Genomic DNA, 20,088 nt, shown 5'->3' with positions numbered 1-20,088 from the left:
ACAGTGTTTGGTCTGTTGTGTCTGGCATCTTTTGCCTATGATGTTTTCAAGGTTCATCTGTGTTATAGCATGGATCAGTATCTCATTCGTTGTTGTGATTGGATTATATTCCACCGTCTGGATCTAACACAACACCGCTTGTTTCAGTGGCTTCTGTGGTCCAAAGGAAAGAGACTAAGGGAGAATGCTGGGAAGCAGGTGCCACAGATACGTGGGAAATTCACGGCTTTATGGGAAACACTACTATCGGGTTAAAACTGAATTTGCCTGATCTGTGGTGACGTGGTGAACAGAGAGCATCAACCAGGAATGCTTAGGTCTCCAGTTCTAAACCCTGAGGCTGCTGGCTTGAGTGTGGGTTCGCCAGTTTGACCACAGGGTCATGAGCTTGAGCAGGGGGTCACTGGCTTGAGTTTGGGATCAGAGACATGATCCCAAGGTCACTGGCTTGAGCAAGGGCTCACTGGCTCAGCTTGATACCCCTTCTCCAGCCCCAGTCAATGCACGTAAGAGGAGTAATCAATGAACAACTAAAAGTGAAACAGATCTCGCCGTGAGACAGCAGCAGCAGCAGCAGCGGTGCCGGGATGCTGTCCTCCGCAGTCGTGTCCTGGGGCCCGGCTGAGACCTGGCGATGAAGCCGCACCGCGCCGGCCCCGCGCAGCTGCGCTTCTCGCCCTACGTCTTCAACGGCGGATTCCTGCCTGACTGGGCGGTGGCGCAGCGGAGAGAGCGTCAAACTGGGATGCGGAAGACCCAGATTCGAGACCTCGAGGTCGCCAGCTTGAGCGAGGGCTCATCTGGTTTGAACAAAAAGCTCACCAGCTTGAGCCCAAGGTTGCTGGCTTGAGGAAGGGGTTACTCAGTCTGTTGAAGGCCCGCGGTCAAGGCACGTATGAGAAGGCAATCAATGAACAATTAAGGTGTTGCAATGCCCAACGAAAAACTAACAATTGATGCTTCTCATCTCTCCGTTTCTGTCTGTGTCTATCTCTCTCTCTGACTCTCTCTGTGCCTCTGTAAAAATAAATAAATAAATAAATAAATAAAAAAGTGAAACAACCACGAATTGATGCTTCTCACTCGCTCTCCTCCCTCTCTCTCGCTTCCTGCCACTCTCTCTCTCTCTCTCTCAAATCAATAAAAATTAAAAAAAAATTTTTAGCCCTGGCCGGTTGGCTCAGCGGTAGAGCGTCGGCCTAGCGTGCGGAGGACCCGGGTTCGATTCCCGGCCAGGGCACACAGGAGAAGCGCCCATTTGCTTCTCCACCCCTCCACTGCGCCTTCCTCTCTGTCTCTCTCTTCCCCTCCCGCAGCCAAGGCTCCATTGGAGCAAAGATGGCCCGGGCGCTGGGGATGGCTCTGTGGCCTCTGCCTCAGGCGCTAGAGTGGCTCTGGTTGCAACATGGTGACGCCCAGGATGGGCAGAGCATCGCCCCCTGGTGGGCAGAGCGTTGCCCCATGGTGGGCGTGCCGGGTGGATCCCGGTCGGGCACATGCGGGAGTCTGTCTGTCTCTCCCTGTTTCCAGCTTCAGAAAAATGCAAAAAAAAAAATTTTTTTTTAAAAGGAAACAAGTGATAAAGGCAGAAGCCTGCTTAATGGTGTCGTGTTGCCACAACAGGTAAGATCTTCCAGCACTTCATGCAGGAGGGGTACCTTTATGAAACCCAGGCCTGAAGTTTTCACGCAGAATAAGTGAGAATGACTTTAGCTGCCTATGATCCAGGACAAAGCTGGCCTTAGAGTACCCAGGACTGATTCACACTTCTGCAGCTCGGCTAAGACTCCGGCCCTGTTCCCGCCTCCTGCTAGGGACTGTCCACCCTATCTCTCTGCTACTCATTTTTAACAAGCACAGGTCGATGGGGTTCCAGGGAGCTAGGGTCAGACAAGGCAACCAGAAAGGGCGGCCTTGAGATGTCAGGATAATGCTAAATACTGGACACTCCACACACCTGGCAGTGGGGACGGAGGGTGGGAGGGGGGTCTTTCCCCGAAGGCAGTTTACAAAGGGTCAATGTCAAGCCCAGGGCAGCTCCTGACCCTTCCCTTCATTCCTGGGTGTGTTTGTGCTAAACAAAATGGCAGTTGGCACCTCTTCTATAAAGTACACTTAAAGCTCATGAAACATGGGACAAACATTAACTCACTTTCTCAGTTTACATTTAGGAAGCTCCAACCAAACCAGCTAAATGACTTGCTCGCGGTCACACCTGTGGCAAGGCCAGGGCCCCTCCCTTTTCTTAGTCACTCGTATTCTTGCAAATACTGTGCAATACTGTGAAAGAGTGAGAGACCGGCAGCTCCCTGGACACGGAAGCCAGCCTACAACTAGATTTCCCAGTTATATGAGCCTAGAATTATGACCTCTTTTACTTATACAAATTAAATTTCTTTCAGCTACAACCGGAAAGCGCCCAAGGCCAATATTCTTTATAAGGGAATGAGTCCCCCAAATAACTGCCCTCATAACAAAGGGGGTCAATCAATCCCTTTCACCTCAGGTTGGTTCCCCAGTTCAGAACTGTGGTGTCCAGTCAGCCCACGCCAGAGGCACCAGAGCTGCCATCTGTGGGACCACCCACATTTTGTGGGGTCTCGGGGTGGGAGTGAGAGAGTCTGCCTTTGCTTCCCTCTCCTTTATCTGCCTCCCATTGCCCACAGCATCACAGGATGTCAGCAGGCTCTGAAGCACTCTGGATCTTTCTTCCAGGATTAGATCTACATACTTAGGCCTGTTGGGTGGGGTCCTCTGGCACCACAGGCTAGAAAGGGCCTTCCCAAAGAATTCTTAGAAAGTCAGTTATTAAATTACAACAATGAAGAGGAAGACAATGGTCCACTCTAACCCTTATGGTAGTTTGCAGTTTCCAAAACACATTCACTTAATCCTCTTGACAGCCTGAGGCAGGTAGGGCAAAGATTATGCCCATTTTATTTATTTATTTTTTACAGAGATGGAGAGTGAGTCAGAGAGAGGGATAGACAGGGACAGATAGACAGACAGGAATGGGGAGAGATGAGAAGCATCAATCATTAGTTTTTTGTTGCAACACCTTAGTTGTTCATTGATTGCTTTCTCATATGTGCCTTGACTGCAGGCCTTCAGCAGACCGAGTAACCCCTTGCTGGAGCCAGCAACCTTGGGTTCAAGCTGGTGGGCTTTTGCTCAAACCAGATGAGCCCGTGCTCAAGCTGGCAACCTTGGGGTCTCGAATCTGGGTCCTCTGCATCCCAGTCCGATGTTCTATCCACTGCGCCACCACCTGGTCAGGCAATTATGCCCATTTTACAGATGAGGAAACAACAGCCTAGAAAAGTTAGATGACTTCTCCAAGGTCACACAGATAATGAGCAGCAGAACCAGATTAATTTGGCATTTTAGGCTCTTTAATTTTATTTCAAGATTAATCCGGTGTTCTGAGCTTTTCTTTTATGTTTTTTTCTTTTTATTTCAGACTCATTTTGCAGCAGGGGGCTTCCCTCCAAGTTCCTCTTCAAATCTCTGGCCTCAACCTTCCTTCCTGCTGCTGGTGCCTCCTACTTGCAACTTCTTCCCACATTTCCCATTTCCACAGAAGCTAGCAGAACAGTTCTCCTAGAGAAGGGTCATTAAACAAAGCATCTGAAGGGCCCCTGGCCACTCTCCACTTTCTAATGACAGCCATTATTACCAGCAAATAACAGAAAACAAACACGGGACAGATGTCCCTCTTGAGTCCAGGCCTGCGCTGGAATACAGGGCAAACAAAAACTCTGCTTTCATGAAATGCCTACCTTTAACCTGCTCAATGAATTAATTCTGCACATGAGACATGAAGGCTTTCCCTCCTGTCTGCAATCCAGATACTTTATAAGTAAAAAAATCCAACTAGAACAGTAGACACTCAGGAGATTTCACACATGGAAAGAACTTCAAGGTAACCAACCATCTTCCCAGATAAGGAAAATGAGACAGAGAAAGGAAGCAGTCCACATGTTGTGGGAAAAGAAGTATTTTCCTCTCTTTGGCTAGAAAGTAGTACTAAGTATATCTGGGGCTCAAAAACTTAACAGTGACCACATACCACAAATCAAATGTGTTTTAAACTTACCCTTTTGGATATTATAAGCATTTTTGCCCTCAAAAGCTTATAATATCTTTGGTATTTACAATATTCTTAAGGATAAATGAGAAGAGAGGGGGAAAAAAGAGAGGTTTTACAAAGGAAACAAGAGTGACCAGGGTCTTTGGAGCGAGACTGGGCAGCTTTGAAAAGAGACTTCTGTTCAGCTAAGTGACCGGAGTAAAAAGACTTCAATATATTTCTTCTTTTATTTAGTTAGTATCCATACATTTCCTATTCCAAAATATTTATGCAGTAGCTAAAAGCCACTTTAGGGTTTTAAAAAGTTAATGCATACATTATTGAAGAGCAATTAAAAACCACTAGCCATAAAAAAAATGTCCAAAGGTTAAAAAAAATTAGTAAAAGTGGGCTGATACATTTACAAAAAAATCTGTAGATTTTCAAAACTCTGAGTCCAGTCCACCAGGGTCAAGGGCAGCAGGAAAAGAAAGGTCTGTTTTCTCCTTTGATTTGGAAGTCACATCACCACTTAAGGGGCAGGAACATCTATCTCTCCATGCGGTAAGTCCAATTTATCCTTCAGAGGTTTGGGATTACCACTAATTCTGTTGCTGACTAATTATAAAGTTGAAGCAGTAATTAACATTTCAAAAAGGGAACAGCACCACGGTGTACTATAAAGGAGATCTACCTTCTTACTACTCTGAGGGACCTTCTGGTTCTTGGTCGGGAAGTAATGCAGGGAAGGTAAAGGTGGAGGTCTTCTGTCACAGGACTGGCTCGGGTCAGGTATCTGACGCCTTGGCATCTGTGTTGGTGTCTGTGTGGAGCCGCAGGGGCCATTCCAAGAGGCATATGGGCCCGGGGCACCTGAACTGAACCCACCCATGAATATTAGGAAGAGCCATAGGGAGAAAGGCTATAGGGTGTGTTGAGGTTTCACTGTGTCCCCCAACAAGATACGTTAAAGTCCTAACCCCTGGCACCTATAAATGTGACCTTATGGAGAAACAGAGTCTCTGCAGATGTAATCAAGTTAAGATGAGGTCATCAGTGTGCGTGTTGATCTGACTGGTATCCTTATAAGAGGAAAATGTGATGGGAAGACAGAAACACGCTGGGAGAACACCATGTGATGGCAGAGGCAGACCTGGGGGACACAGTGCAAATCAAGAAGCACCAGGAGCACTGCCAGGGGCCAGAGAAGGCCAGCAAGAGCTCCCCCTAGAGTCTCAGAAGGAGCCTGGCCCTGCTGACAACCTTATTTTGGACTTCCAGCTTCCAGAACTGTGAGACAGTGCATTCTTGTTATTTAAAGCCACTAGTTTGGGGCTCTTTCTGTGGCAGCCTTGGAAACTACTACAGGGCAGGAGAGAGTCAGTGGGCTGAGAGGAGTGCTTGGTGGGGGAGGGGGGTAGTCATGGAAGAGCACTGAGTGCAGGTGAGAGACCCAGGCCCGGGGCACAGGAGGGTGCGTCCTGTACTGGAGGGCAATGGTTTCATCTCCTCCTTCTGTTATTAGCGCTGCTCTGCGCTCCTAAGAGGCGCTAAGCAGCTGGCCCATCCACACTGGAGAAGAGAGAGGCTCGAAAGGAGCCATGCAGCCCAGGCTCCTGACTCCCACTCCACAAACCCTGGAATGGTGACCCCAGCACGGTGCAGTGCCACTTCTGTCACCACACTTAACACAACACTGATTAGGAGACACAGCATCACATTACACGAAGGAAGAAAAAATGCTGCCAATAATAATTATAAGATAGGAATGCAGCATAATCAAATGTCAAAATAACCTAGAGATGTTTTCTCTGAACATATGTACTCTGATTTATCAATGTCACCCCATTAAAATTAATTTTAAAAAATAATAATAGCCTGACCTGTGGTGGCGCAGTGGACAAAGCGTCGACCTGGAAATGCTGAGGTCGCCGGTTCGAAACCCTGGGCTTGCCTGGTCAAGGCACATATGGGAGTTGATGCTTCCAGCTCCTCCCTCCCTTCTCTCTCTCTGTCTCTTCTCTCTCTCTCTCTCTCTCTCTGTCTCTCCCTCTCCTCTCTAAAATGAATAAATAAAAAATTAAAAATAATAATAATTATAAGATGTGATTATTATACAATATACAATGCCAATTTCAAACACAGTCCAATAAAAATTATATCAAAATAGATGAAATATGGGATAAAAAAACCAAAATGGTTTTGGGAAAAGGCCAGCAAGCCAGGTTAAGCAGATCTCTTTCCTGCAGAACTGCTGCAGCTTGTATCACTGGTGTCTGTCATAATGTTGGTTTTCCCAAATGAGTCCAGTTCTAAGCCTTTTTCTGAAGAGTGGTTAATGGAGATAAATGGTAGATTACTCGAGTACCTGGGTCACACTCTGAGACCCGCAACCTGGAAATGGTTTGGGAAAGAGTGAGGAAGAGCATCCCCTGCTGACACTGGTCTTAGGATGGGAAGCTGGCGGAGGGCGGGGTCGGAGGAAAGGGAAGGCGGCTCCTCCTCGAGTGTGTTGGCCCTGGGCCAGTCACACAGAATCGGGTGCCCTGAAGACATCTGGTATTCTTCTGAGCTCTTCCAAATAAAGGGGGAGCCATGCTCACCCACCTCACCTCCCCTTCTCTGGGCTGGCAGCAGGCACAGCCAGGCTTCTCCTGTGCAACTCCAGAACTCTGTTAGCTAATCCTGGAAAGGCTAAACTGCTCCCAGATGTGACCGCCATCCAGGGCTGGAACAAGCAATAGTGAACTACGAAGCCAGAGACATACGAACACAACACAGGGCACACGACAGTGCAGTCACTCTCATGGCCTGAATCTCTCTGGTATCATTAAAACATGACACTGCAGCCTGACCAGGCAGTGGTGCAGTGGACAGAGCATCGAACTGGGATGCAGAGGACCCAGGTTCAAAACACCGATGTTGCCAGCATGAGCACAGGGTTGCTGGCTTAAATGTGACATGACCCCAAGGTCACTGGCTTGAGCCCAAGGTCACTGGCTTAAGCAAGTGTTGCTGGATCGGCTGTAGCCCTCTAGTCAAGGCACATATGAGAAAGCAATCAATGAACAACTAAGGTGCCGCAACAAAGAACTCATGCTTCTCATCTCTCTCCCTTCCTGTCTGTCTGTCTCTCTGTCTCTCTCTCTCTTGCAAAAAAAAAAAAAGACACTGCAGGTAACCAAGACCTCAAGGGAAACCAAAGGGTGGAAGTAGAGATGTTAAATAGTCAAGAACCACCAGAGGTACAAATGAAAACAAGTGTGCACGAAGCACAGCCCACTGGAGGCATAGAGCAAATGGAGCACACGCCCCTCCTTAGCATCTGAATCTTTCCAGACTTCTAAAGGCCAGCTGCAGTTTTTCTGACATCTATTTTGCAGGCTGCATACTAGAAGCCCCAAATCTCAGCCTTCCACGAGCCTCCAGAGCAGGGAGTGAGGGCTGTAGTCTCAGGGTGTGTACAACCCCAAGAAAAACCTGACTTCCTGCTCCCCCTCTCTCGTATGCAGGTGAACCCCAGCCTACAGCCCAGAACACAACTCAGAGCAGGATTCCCACCCAAGCCAGGGCAGGCAGAGCACTTACCCCTGCAAACTACTAACTGCAGGCTGGATGGACAGAACAGCCTCCACTGAGTGGCCAAGCTGCCCTCTCAGCCTCTACTCTGCCAAGTGCAGGAGCTGAGCCCAACTCCCCACTGTGGGCATGGGCCACACAGATAGGATAATTTTTTCCTCAACTCTATCTCCCCTCGCCATTTCTCAGCTTTGGGGCTACCTTAATTTATCACCTATGAATGCTGTTCAGATGGGAACCTGAATCTCCCCTGAGTCTGAAACCCACCTGGTCACTAGGATTGCTACCTGATGACCTCATGGAGAGAGTCTCCTAAAATGAACTCTTCATTTTTTCCTGGAACCTTTCATGTGCTGGAGAAGCATTTCTAAGATCTTAACAGCATCTGTAAGATCCATAAACACTACTCTTTCTTATCACAAGCCACTAGTCAGGACAATGAGAACAGGACAGCCTTGTCCAATCCTGGAATTCCTAGTGCCTGATTCACGGTAGGTGTTCAGTAAACCTATGCTGGTAGATGAATGGATGATGGGTGGATGGAAGGGTGGATGGGTGGGTGGTGGGTGGATGGGTGGGTGGGTGGGTGGATGGGTGGATGGGTGGGTGGATGGGTGGGTGAGTGGGTGGATGGGTGGGTGGATGGGTGGGTGGGTGGATGGGTGGGTGGGTGGATGGGTGGGTGGATGGGTGGGTGGGTGGATGGGTGGGTGGGTGGGTGGATGGGTGGGTGGATGGGTGGGTAGGTGGGTGGATGGGTGGGTGGATGGGTGGATGGGTGGGTGGGTGGATGGATGGGTGGATGGATGGGTGGGTGGATGGGTGGGTGGGTGGATGGATGGATGGAAGAATGGAAGGATGGAAGGATGGGTGGGTGGATGGGTGGGTGAGTGGGTGGATGGGTGGGTGGGTGGGTGGGGGTGGATGGGTGGGTGGGTGGGTGGATGGATGGGTGGATGGATGGGTGGGTGGGTGGGTGGGTGGATGGATGGATGGATGAAGAATGGAAGGATGGAAGGATGGAAGGATGGGTGGGTGGGTGGGTGGGTGGGTGGATGGATGGATGGATGGATGGACAGACGAACGGGTAGACAGATGGACAGGAGAACAGATGGATGAAGTGGTAAATGAATAAGTGGATGAGTGAGTGAACAAATAAATGAAAGCTGGAAGAATGTTTTCCCAGAGCATTCAGCCCTTGCAGCCAATCTCTGGATGCTCACCTGAACCATCAGGGATGGACCTTACAAACGTTGGCAACATCTTGATTGTGGCTGTTGGGTTAAAATCCCCGGAAAGACCGTTCCTCATCTCGCTCTTGAAACGAGTCATGATATCTAGCAGAGTTTCATCGGAGAGTCGCATGGCATAGAGATACTTGTCAATCTGGAGAAAGGAGGAGAAGGAAGGAAAGTGAGACCAAGGTTGAGGAAGGTTATTTCAGTTCAAGTCTGGCTGGGAGAGAACACGGCAGGCTAGGTGCTCACCTGCCTCAAACAAGCCAGCTCCCACATCACCCCTGCTGGCACATCACGAGATGGGAAATCATGCAAACGCCACCAACCATGTCACTCAGAGCAGGTTGGCAATGTTCTGAACCCTAATTCCTTCCCTGTAAAATTAACCAATTATCTCCAAGGTCCCTTTCAAATCTTGAATATTACGTGGAAGCTGCCCTTTGACCCCCAAGAACTTGCCAGAGGCACCTTAAGCCTCCACACAACTCCTCCTCTCTATGACAAGTGGCTAGCCCCGGCATGGCCAACATACAGCCCACGGGCCAGATACAGCCCGCGTAATGAGTTTATGCGGCCTGCAATTAAATTTTTAATATTCTCCGCTATTTCAAAATCTCAGCTACTCAGAAGCGGAAGCATCTTTAATGATTGGAAATCGAGATATTTAAGAAGATAGTGATACATGGAAAAGAATTCCGCGTGTGACTAATCTAGGGTTAACTTCCAATAATTGGTCGAATGGATTTGCAATACTTCTTTATTTTTTTTAAAAAAAAATCCAATATAAAGATTTACAACTTTTGTACTCGTCTGTACTCGATATGAACTGTTTGACGATTAGCAGCGATGTGAAACCCACATTCTTTTAGGCGGAGTTTGCCAGTGGGCACCCAAGATCAAACAATTCATTATTTTTGTGGTCAAGTGTGCTGAATCAAGTGGCATTGTAGCATAGACAATAGCTGCAGTTGATAACTGAAAACGTGTCCAGGCTGTTTGTAAAACAAAATAATTGTTTTATTTCCCTTCAAGCTCATTCTATTAATTAAATATTGTTTTGATTGCGATACAGTTTGGATATTTATATGGTATGTAATTATATTTTTATTAAAATAATATTGCGGGAGATGACATCAGAGTAATGGCGGAGTAGGAAGCGATACTGATAAAATCTCCCCCAAAACTCAACAAGATCTTCAACCAGAAACAGAAAAACCTATACTTGGAGCCTCCAGATGCTTCACAATACACCCGAAGGTATGGTCGAGTGAAAAATTGGCTAAATATATAACAGAGCCACAAGTAAAAGCTCCAAGAAGAACACAATAAAACCAAATTTAAACTGTGACAACAACAAAAAGAAAGAGGGGGAGAAGATGGAGATTAAGAGTAGCAAAGGACGATGGAGTGCAAAAGTACTCACAAAATAGTTTGCTACAATGAACAGGGTAGGGACCCTTTTCATTACTCAAAGGTAACCACCATTGAAAAAACCGCCACAGAAGCACATGAGATAAAAAAGATAGCAACAGAGGAAAGATGTATGGAATACAACCAAATAAAAACAAAAGATAGAAAAACGAAAGAGAAGGATCAAACAAGACACAAAACTAACAGAAAGCAAGATATAAAATGGCAATAGGGAACTCACAAGTATCAATAATTACACTAAATGTAAACGGATTAAACTCACCAATAAAAAGGCACAGAGTAGCAGAATGGATTAAAAAAGAAAATCCAACTATATGCTGCCTACAGGAAACTCATCTAAGTAACAAGGATAAAAACAAATTCAAAGTGAAAGGCTGGAAAACAATACTCCAAGCAAATAACATCCAAAAAAAAGCAGGTGTAGCAATACTCATATCTGATAATGCTGACTACAAGACAGGAAAAGTACTCAGAGATAAAAATGGCCATTTCATAATGGCTAAGGGGACACTGAATCAAGAAGACATAACAATTCTTAATATATATGCACCAAACCAAGGAGCACCAAAATATATAAGACAGCTACTTATTGACCTTAAAACAAAAACTGACAAAAATATAATCATACTTGGAGACCTCAATACACCGCTGACGGCTCTAGATCGGTCATCCAAACAGAGAATCAACAAAGACAGAGTGGCCTTAAACAAAACACTAGAGCACCTGGATATGATAGACATCTACAGGACATTTCATCCCAAAGTGACTGAGTATACATTTTTCTCCAGTGTACATGGATCATTCTCAAGAATTGACCATATGTTGGGCCACAAAAACAACATCAGCAAATTCAGAAAAATTGAAGTTGTACCAAGCATATTTTCTGATCATAAAGCCTTGAAACTAGAATTCAACTGCAAAAAAGAGGAAAAAATCCCACAAAAATGTGGAAACTAAACAACATACTTTTAAAAAATGAATGGGTCAAAGAAGAAATAAGTGCAGAGATCAAAAGATTTATACAGACTAATGAAAATGACAATACGATATATCAGAATCTATGGGATGCAGCAAAAGCAGTGATAAGAGGGAAGTTCATATCGCTTCAGGCATATATGAACAAACAAGAGAGAGCCCAAGTGAACCACTTAACTTCACACCTTAAGGAACTAGAAAAAGAAGAACAAAGACAACCCAAAAGCAGCCGAAGAAAGGAGATAATAAAAATCAGAGCAGAAATAAATGAATTAGAGAACAGAAAAACTATAGAAAAAATTAATAGAACAAGGAGCTGGTTCTTTGAAAAGATCAATAAAATTGACAAACCCTTGGCAAGACTTACCAAGGAAAAAAGAGAAAGAACTCATATAAACAAAATCCAAAATGAAAGAGGAGAAATCACCATGGACACCGTAGATATACAAAGAATTATTGTAGAATACTATGAAAAACTTTATGCCACTAAATTCAACAACCTAGAAGAAAAATACAACCTTCCTAGACTGAGTCAAGAAGAAGCAGAAAGCCTAAACAGACCTATCAGTAGAGAAGAAATAGAAAAAACCATTAAAAACCTCCCCAAAAATAAAAGTCCAGGCCCTGACGGCTATACCAGCAAATTTTACATGGAAACAACCAAAAAGCCCGTCAATAGATGACTGGATAAAGAAGATGTGGCACATATACACTATGGAATACTACTCAGCCATAAGAAATGATGACATCGGAACATTTACAGCAAAATGGTGGGATCCTGATAACATGATACGAAGCGAAATAAGTAAATCAGAAAAAACCAGGAACTGCATTATTCCATACGTAGGTGGGACATAAAAGTGAAACTAAGAGACATTGATAAGAGTGTGGTGGTTACGGGGGGGAGGGGGGAATGGGAGGGGGGAATGGGAGAGGGAAAGGGGGAGGGGGAGGGGCACAAAGAAAACAAGATAGAAGGTGACAGAGGACAATCTGACTTTGGGTGACGGGTATGTATCATAATTGAACGACAAGATACCCTGGACTTGTTATCTTTGAATATATGTATCCTGATTTATTGATGTCACCCCATTAAAAAAATAAAATTATTTAAAAAAAAAAAAAAGGAAAAAGCAAAAAAAATAATAATAATAATATTGCATATTAAAATTTTTCTACTCACATTTATTCATAAACAAATTACATAATAAAATTTTGTTTACTTAAATAAATCATTTTTGTATTTAACATTTTTAAATTTTAATATTTCGTTCGGCCCATGAAAAAAGTTTTCTTTCTAATCTGGCCCAGGGGCAAAAACTGTTGGCCATGCCTGGCCTAGCCTATCCTCACATGAATGGCAGTGCTAGAGAGCTTAAGAATGAGAGCTCAAGGGCCAGCAACCTGGGGTCTAAATCCCAGCCCCATCACTTAACAGGTGAAAAACTGAAAAACTGGGATGATAAATAGAACCTAGCCTGGCCTCTGGTGGCGCAGTGGATAGAGCGTCAACCTCGAATACTGAGAGGTTGCTGGTTCGAAACCCTTAAGCCCCTGGGTTGTCACTGGTTGTTCTTCCTTTACAGTCTCTTCCCATTTATTCTCTCAAAAAGTATTTATTGGGCATATACTATCTGCCTGGCTTTGGGCTAGATACCTATCTTCCTGGCACCTGTCCTTGTGGAGTTCACCAGAAGTCATCTGAGTTACCATTCATTTTTTTTGCCACTCCTCGACTTAGGAAGTCCTGATTATCACATGCATGGATTACTGATTTCTGATTACTCATTAGTTCACTGTAACAGTTTTCCATCTTCAATCCCTCAATCTTCCAACTAAGCCTTACACCACTGCCACACTTGCCTTCTTACACTGCAGTCCTGGTAGTTCGTTCCCCTGCCCAAAGCCTGGCCGTGCCTCCCCACGTCCGAGGCACCGGTGCTCTCCAGGTGTGGCCCCGTGCCTGCTGAAACCCAGCCACACCACTGCTACCACTCCTGGCTAGGTGCTGGGCTTTCCTCCAAAATGTCCTTCTTTCTCTCCCCAGGTATCCAGATCTCACCTACTCTTCCATGTTCAGGTCAAACTTCACCTCCTCCTGCAGACGTCCGAGTCCCTCAGGCTAGAGAGAACCCCTCCCTCAACACTGATGTCTCCCCAAATCTAGCCTGGATCAGCTTTCTGCACCTGTCACCTCGACAGTGCTCCATTCACCTTGACTTCCCACTGCCTCGCACACAGCAGGTTCCTGAGGAACAGAGATTTATGACCCCGTGAGGCTGAAAAAACCCTGACACTGATTTGCTCCTGAGAATGGCCTCTCGTGCTCACTTTCAGGGTGGCTGGAAGTGTCCTGACTCAAGGACACAGACTCCCCGGTCCTAGGTCATTTCAGCATATTTTGCTCCTGGTCAGCCTTTCTGTTTTGTCTCCTTACCTAGTGCTCCCCCAGGCCAGCCCCTGCCTGCTCCTGATGACCAAGGCATTGGCTGAAGTCCCCCAGCACCCTCTGTGGCCGAAGACAATCCTGCCCCCACCACCATCTCTTCTACTGCAACACCTCTGCCTTTCCCCTTCGCGGCAAAGCAATTCAAAGAAGGGCATCAGAAACCACCGAGAGCTGAGAGCTGAGACAGAAATTACCAGAATCACTGCCCCATGGTGATACATGCTCTGTTCTACCCCCCAGGTTGGCAGCAGTGGACCAGCAGTCCCTGCCACCACGGCACCCACATTCTGGTGAGGGGGAGGAGCTCAGATACAAGTGAGTGGCCACAGGAGCACATGGAGGTCTACTGAGCGCAAGCCAGAGAAGGCTTCTGGAAAGGGGCTGTCAGAGTAAACCCAGGCACAAGCAAGAGCATGAGTGAAGGCCAGAGGCAAAGGAGGGTGGTTTGTGCAATAGACAGAAATAAACTCCGGCCCTGGCCGGTTGGCTCAGCGGTAGAGCGTCGGCCTAGCGTGTGGAGGACCCGGGTTCGATTTCCGGCCAGGGCACACAGGAGAAGCGCCCATTTGCTTCTCCACCCCTCCGCCACACTTTCCTCTCTGTCTCTCTCTTCCCCTCCTGCAGCCAAGGCTCCATTGGAGCAAAGATGGCCCGGGCGCTGGGGATGGCTCTGTGGCCTCTGCCTCAGGCGCTAGAGTGGCTCTGGTCGCAACATGGCGACACCCAGGATGGGCAGAGCATCGCCCCCTGGTGGGCGTGCCGGGTGGATCCTGGTCGGGCGCATGCGGGAGTCTGTCTGACTGTCTCTCCCTGTTTCCAGCTTCAGAAAAATGAAAAAAAAAAAAAAAAAAAAAAAAGAAATAAACTCCATATGGGTTAAGCACACGTGTAAGTGAAGCAACTACAAAGACTTCCAGAGCTAAACCGTGCAGGGCTTTATAAGCCACGTGAACTTAGACCGACCCCAGAGCATGGCGAGCCTTGGGATGACACTAATGAGTAGTCACCGGTGAGATCTGGGTTTAGAAAAGCTCAGGCTGGGTACTGGGTCAAGTCCGTGCAATAACAGTCACACTGCCACTCCGGCAACTGACTTGTTTTGACTCCTCGCCCTACATTACGATTATCTGTTTATTGACATTTCCATGTTCTCTGATGATGTGTGAGTTCCCCAGGCGAAGGAGATAGGTCAAATAGACCTCTGGAATTCACCCAGTTCCCTGGTACAAAATAAGAATTCAATTAATATTGGATGCTGGAATAATACTTTGTCATTATATTGTGGTTTACAAATGATTTCACATCCAGTATGTCATTAACCATCAAAATGACCTTGTCAAGGAGACATTCTTTTTTTTTATGCTTTTATTTATTTTTTATTTATTTATTTTTTTTACAGAGACAGAGAGAGAGTCAGAGAGAGGGATAGACAGGGACAGACAGACATGAACGGAGAGATGAGAAGCATCAATCATTAGTTTTTCGTTGCACATTGCAACACCTTAGTTGTTCATTGATTGCTTTCTCGTATGTGCCTTGACCGCGGGTCTTCAGCCGACTGAGTAACCCCTTGCTCAAGCCAACGACCTTGGGTTGAAGTTGATGAGCATTTGCTCAAACCAGATGAGCCCGCGCTCAAGCTGGCGACCTTGGGGTCTTTTTTTTTTTTTTTTTTTTTTTTCTTTCATTTTTCTGAAGCTGGAAACAGGGAGAGACAGTCAGATAGACTCCCGCATGCGCCCGACCGGGATCCACCTGGCACGCCCACCAGGGGGCGACGCTCTGCCCACCAGGGGGCGATGCTCTGCCCATCCTGGGCGTCGCCATGTTGCGACCAGAGCCACTCTAGCGCCTGGGGCAGAGGCCACAGAGCCATCCCCAGCGCCCGGGCCATCTTTGCTCCAATGGAGCCTTGGCTGCGGGAGGGGAAGAGAGAGACAGAGAGGGAAAGCGCGGCGGAGGGGTGGAGAAGCAAATGGGCGCTTCTCCTGTGTGCCCTGGCTGGGAATCGAACCCGGGTCCTCCACACGCTAGGCCGACGCTCTACTGCTGAGCCAACCGGGCAGGGCTGACCTCGGGGTCTTGAACCTGGGTCCTCTGCATCCCAGTCTGACGCTCTATCCACAGCGCCACCGCCTGGTCAGGCAAGGAGACATTCTTAATCCCCATTTTTCAGATGCAGAAACTGAGACTCCAAGAAGCTAACTGACTAGTTAGAAGCACACAGCCAAGAGTCAGGTCTGACATCTGCAAGTCTAATTCTATCCTTACAATCATACCCAGCCCTGAGGAAAGGCCAGGCCCCTGCTCTATAGGGGGCAGACCCATTTGGGTTTTCCAGTGGGACAGGGAGAAGCTTCTAGAAAAGGCAGGGCTCTCCATTACTGCACACCCATCCTGCCTCTTAACTCAAGGTGTACGTAGCTCAGCACAGGAACACTGAGCTGAGAACCCCAACATTTTAGGACAACCAAGCCAAACCCAAATACAGCCTAGAAGCTCAAATGAGAAAGCAGGCTGGGAACAGAGAAAAACCTGCCTCCCAGGTGTCTATGGAGGCAGGGTGCACCTCCTCTAGTTCAGAGGGCAGCATATAAATCACCATATGAACCATCATATGGTATCAGCCCTCTCCAAAGAACTGGGGAAAAGGGACCAAAAAGAAGGTATAAGTTAGGGCAGAGCCGGCACTGAACTTGTGGCCTCCTGGATCTCATGTGCATGAGGATAAGCCAAGGGGAGCCCTTCCCACTGGTCCACGGGAGTTCAGGAGGGAACCCTGAACCAGCGGAGACCGTGGGGCTGGGGCTGGCCAGGAACCCACCACCCTGCACATCTCAAGGGGCCTCTTTCCCCTCCTTCAGACTCTTCCCGGCTGTTGTCCACCTGGGAAGTAGGCTGAGAATAAGTGGTGGTAGAAAAAGGTGGAAAAGAAGGGTGTCCGCAAAACCACTCCTGTCCCTCTGCTTCGGAACTCGGTGTGGCTGCGCTTCTAAGAACCCCAGTAACAGAGCAGCTGCTCCTCACAGAAGGCGGGGCCAGACGCCCAGGAGGGGTGAGATGACAGAGGATGCAGACCTGGAAAAAGACAACCTCTGGTCTTCGGCAGTTTGGCACAGTCTGTGGCCCTTTCTACTATTTCCGCCCCTTTCCTACCGCATCTCCAGCTCTCCTCCTCTCCTCTCTCACATTTCCTCTTTCACAGTCCTTCCTCTTCTCTAGGCCTAGGGATGCTCCCTCCATTCCGCTGCTGCTTCACTGCTCTGGCCAAACATCGGTGCCCAGACAGTTCCTCCTGTGCCTTCAACCCCCAGCTCTACACTCTGGTGACCAGAGGGAACAGCGCAGCACCTCTTCTAGCTGCTTCGAGCTGCAAGCCCCACCCTTCAGAATGTTATAAATGTGTGTCATAGGACAGAGGTGCCCCGGAGTCTGCAGCCACCAGGTGCTCACTCTCGCACACAAGCGTGCAGGACACTAGTTGGGCTGGGAAGGAACTGGGAAGGTGCCAGGCCCCCAGACACCACAAGCCAAGCAGAGTCCAGACTGACAAAGGACCGGTCCAGCCTCCAAAGCATCTTCCACCTGAAGGGAAGAGCCCTTCTCATGAGGGCAGGAGCCAAGTCGGCCGCACAGGGTGGGCACTCTTGCCCAAATACTATGCAGGTACTTGTCCTGGTCTGTCCTTGCGGACCAAGAGGCCCTGGAAACTCTCAGCAGCTCCAGAGGCTGGCCCATGGCAGAAGCAGCTCAGGAGATGTCAGAAGGGAGAACTCCAAGTCCCCTGGCCCACAGCCTTTGGCTAATGAACAAACCCAGTGGCTCCGCACTGAGCTAAACTCAAACATTTCTGTGCTTGACCCAAGTACCCCTCCTGCTCCCAACAGCAAACAGAAAATCAATTCAAGACCAGACATGCCCAAGTGAACAAGCAGGAGGTGACCCAGGCATTTTGACCTGTGTAGAAGGGGGTGCAGCGTGGAAAATTTTCACTCCCTCTCTTGTCCTCTCCCGTGAGGGTCAAGAATGAGGCAAAGCAACAGGAGTGACTGAGGTGCTCAGTGCACCTTGAAAACGAACTTTCCAAAAAGGAAGCCAGGGTGTTGAAAGTGAGAGGTTAAGAAGGACTCTTGCTTACAGGCAGAGATTTCAACATCAGATTCACTTCTCTTTCCTAGACTGACTCAGGAGAGTACGGGTCCTGGGGCATTAACATTACTTTTATAATACTTCCCATGTGCAGAGGGTTCTTTGTTGTTGTTTATACACAGGACTTTTACACACATCAGCCTATTCGGATGTCTTAGAAAGAGATGAGATGAGCCCACAGATCCCAGGTGCTAGGGATGAAACAGGTGCTTAATATGTTAGTTCCCTTTAGTTCTCCCAGCACAACAACCCTGTGAAGTAGGCAAGAAAGATATTATGTACATTTTATAGTAGAGGAGATTGAGACCCATGACTCACGAAAAGTCACAGGGTTTATACCGTATTCCCCCATATATAAAATGCACCCTTTTCCAAAAAATTTGGGGTCTAAAAACTGGGCGTGTCTCATTCAGTGGTTGTGGCATTTCAAATGCCATAGATGGAACTGAGGATGAGGCAATATATGAAGACAGTGATTCGTCATCAGACACAGATGAAGATCAGCTAATGGATGGGAGTTCTGACAGTGATGAGGAGTTGTATGAATTTTATGATGAATAAAACGAGTTCAATAACTTTATGTAATACATTTTTTTCAAATTTCGGGCCCCAAAATTAAGGTGCGTCTTATATATAATACATGGGAGCATTTTATACATGGGGAATACAGTAAGTGGTAGCTGGTCTTCTACTTCTACGGTCTTCTAACCCTTCATTTTGGGCTTCTCCTTACACACTTTTATTCTTCCTCATGTGGTAAGAAGAACATGGAGCCACAGACAAAGACAACTGGGTTCAAATCCAAGACTGGCCAATTATTAGCTGTGTGACTTTGGATAAGTTACATAACCTCTCTGAGTTTTGCTTTCTTCACTTTTAAGATGAGGATAATAATACGTTCACCTCAGACAGCTTCTGGGAGAATTTTAATAATGTGCCAAAAACAAAGTAAGCATCAAATAATGTTGGAGGAAAGCCAAAGCACCACGTGACTCTGTTCCCATCCTGAGAAAGTGAAGGCTGAGACCAAGCACACATGACTGAAGGCAGTGGCACCCAGAGAAGGCTCAAGGTCGCAGTGCTTGGCCCTGCTGGAGCTTTCTGCAGGTCAGGAATCAGACAGCAGATGGTGTAGTGTTATGTCTCAGAAAAGGCAAGAGAAATCTAATCAGTTTTGGAAAACTAAATAATAAAATTGTACACTGTATTCTGCTTGTTAGTTTCTCACACATGATGTCATATTTCTGCTTAATAAATTGGATAGCTGATCTCTCTAAGGCACCTCAATCCTGGAGAGATTGGGGTCCTCCACTTGCAATACTGTTGCTGCCTCATTCCTTTGTGGCTCCTCTTCATGAAATTCTGAATACCAACAACAAAATATCATTTCCCACCTACCATGTAAATGATCAAATGGAAGGCACTCCCTCCTGTCTAACCAACATAAGCATGAGTACCTAACTCCTACCTAAATAACCTAGAAAAGTGCATTGGTTACCAAATGTTACTGACCCATTATGTAGAAGGGAACACTAACAGTAGGTACTAGCATTTGCCTGACTGCAACCAGGGCAGATGAAAATTCTGGTAAAATTCTTCTGAAATATTTGCAATGTTTTATTTTTTAAAACTAACAGTAAGTTATAGTAAAAGAGTAATAACACATTATTAAAAGATATTCAAACAACACATAAATGTATGAAAGTAAAAAGTATGAGTTCTTCCCCCTGCTAATAGCTTTATGTTCTTGGTTGGTTTTCCTACCTAAACACTCATACACACAGAGCTTGGTTTATCTCATTTTACAAAAATGGAATCCTATCATAAACACTTGCTTTTCTGAACCCTTAACTCCACCTTCCTATTTCCTCTGGGAACTGCCTGTAACAGCCATACTTAAGATTTCCTCAGGACCCTGCCTGCTCCAACGGTGGGGCACGGAGAGGCAATGGAGACACCTGCGTTTGACCTGGCTTGGTCATCCAGCAGGCACCTCGGCCTTTCATCCACAGGGTGAGTGTGTTCATGGCTGTGATAAATAAAAGCTTCTCTACTTCACACAGCACTTTCACATGCTGGTCCTTAAACTATCCTGTCCCGAGAAGTGGGGCAGGTGTCATCACTTGCAACACCTCAAGGAAAAATCAGGGGCCAGAGAGGCTCTGGCTGCCAGGGTAACTCGCTGGACAGCAAGAGGA

At 46.9% G+C, this 20,088-nt stretch overlaps 1 protein-coding gene across 2 annotated transcripts in view; it reads right to left on the bottom strand.

Annotated features, from left to right (window-relative positions):
• The window catches only part of HK1 (hexokinase 1), a 73,227-nt gene that overhangs the window by 41,420 nt on the left and 11,719 nt on the right, over positions 1 to 20,088 (bottom strand). For both annotated transcript variants that reach the window (XM_066242040.1, XM_066242041.1), the window contains exon 2: positions 8,872 to 9,034. In XM_066242040.1, the coding sequence (XP_066098137.1) occupies positions 8,872 to 9,034 (163 nt within the window). The remainder of the gene's footprint in view (positions 1 to 8,871; positions 9,035 to 20,088) is intronic.

The sequence above is a fragment of the Saccopteryx bilineata genome, chromosome 9 (genome assembly GCF_036850765.1).
Source record: "Saccopteryx bilineata isolate mSacBil1 chromosome 9, mSacBil1_pri_phased_curated, whole genome shotgun sequence".
Lineage (NCBI taxonomy): Eukaryota > Metazoa > Chordata > Mammalia > Chiroptera > Emballonuridae > Saccopteryx > Saccopteryx bilineata.
Note: the sequence above shows the minus strand (reverse complement) of the source record. Positions and strands in the feature narration are given on the sequence as shown.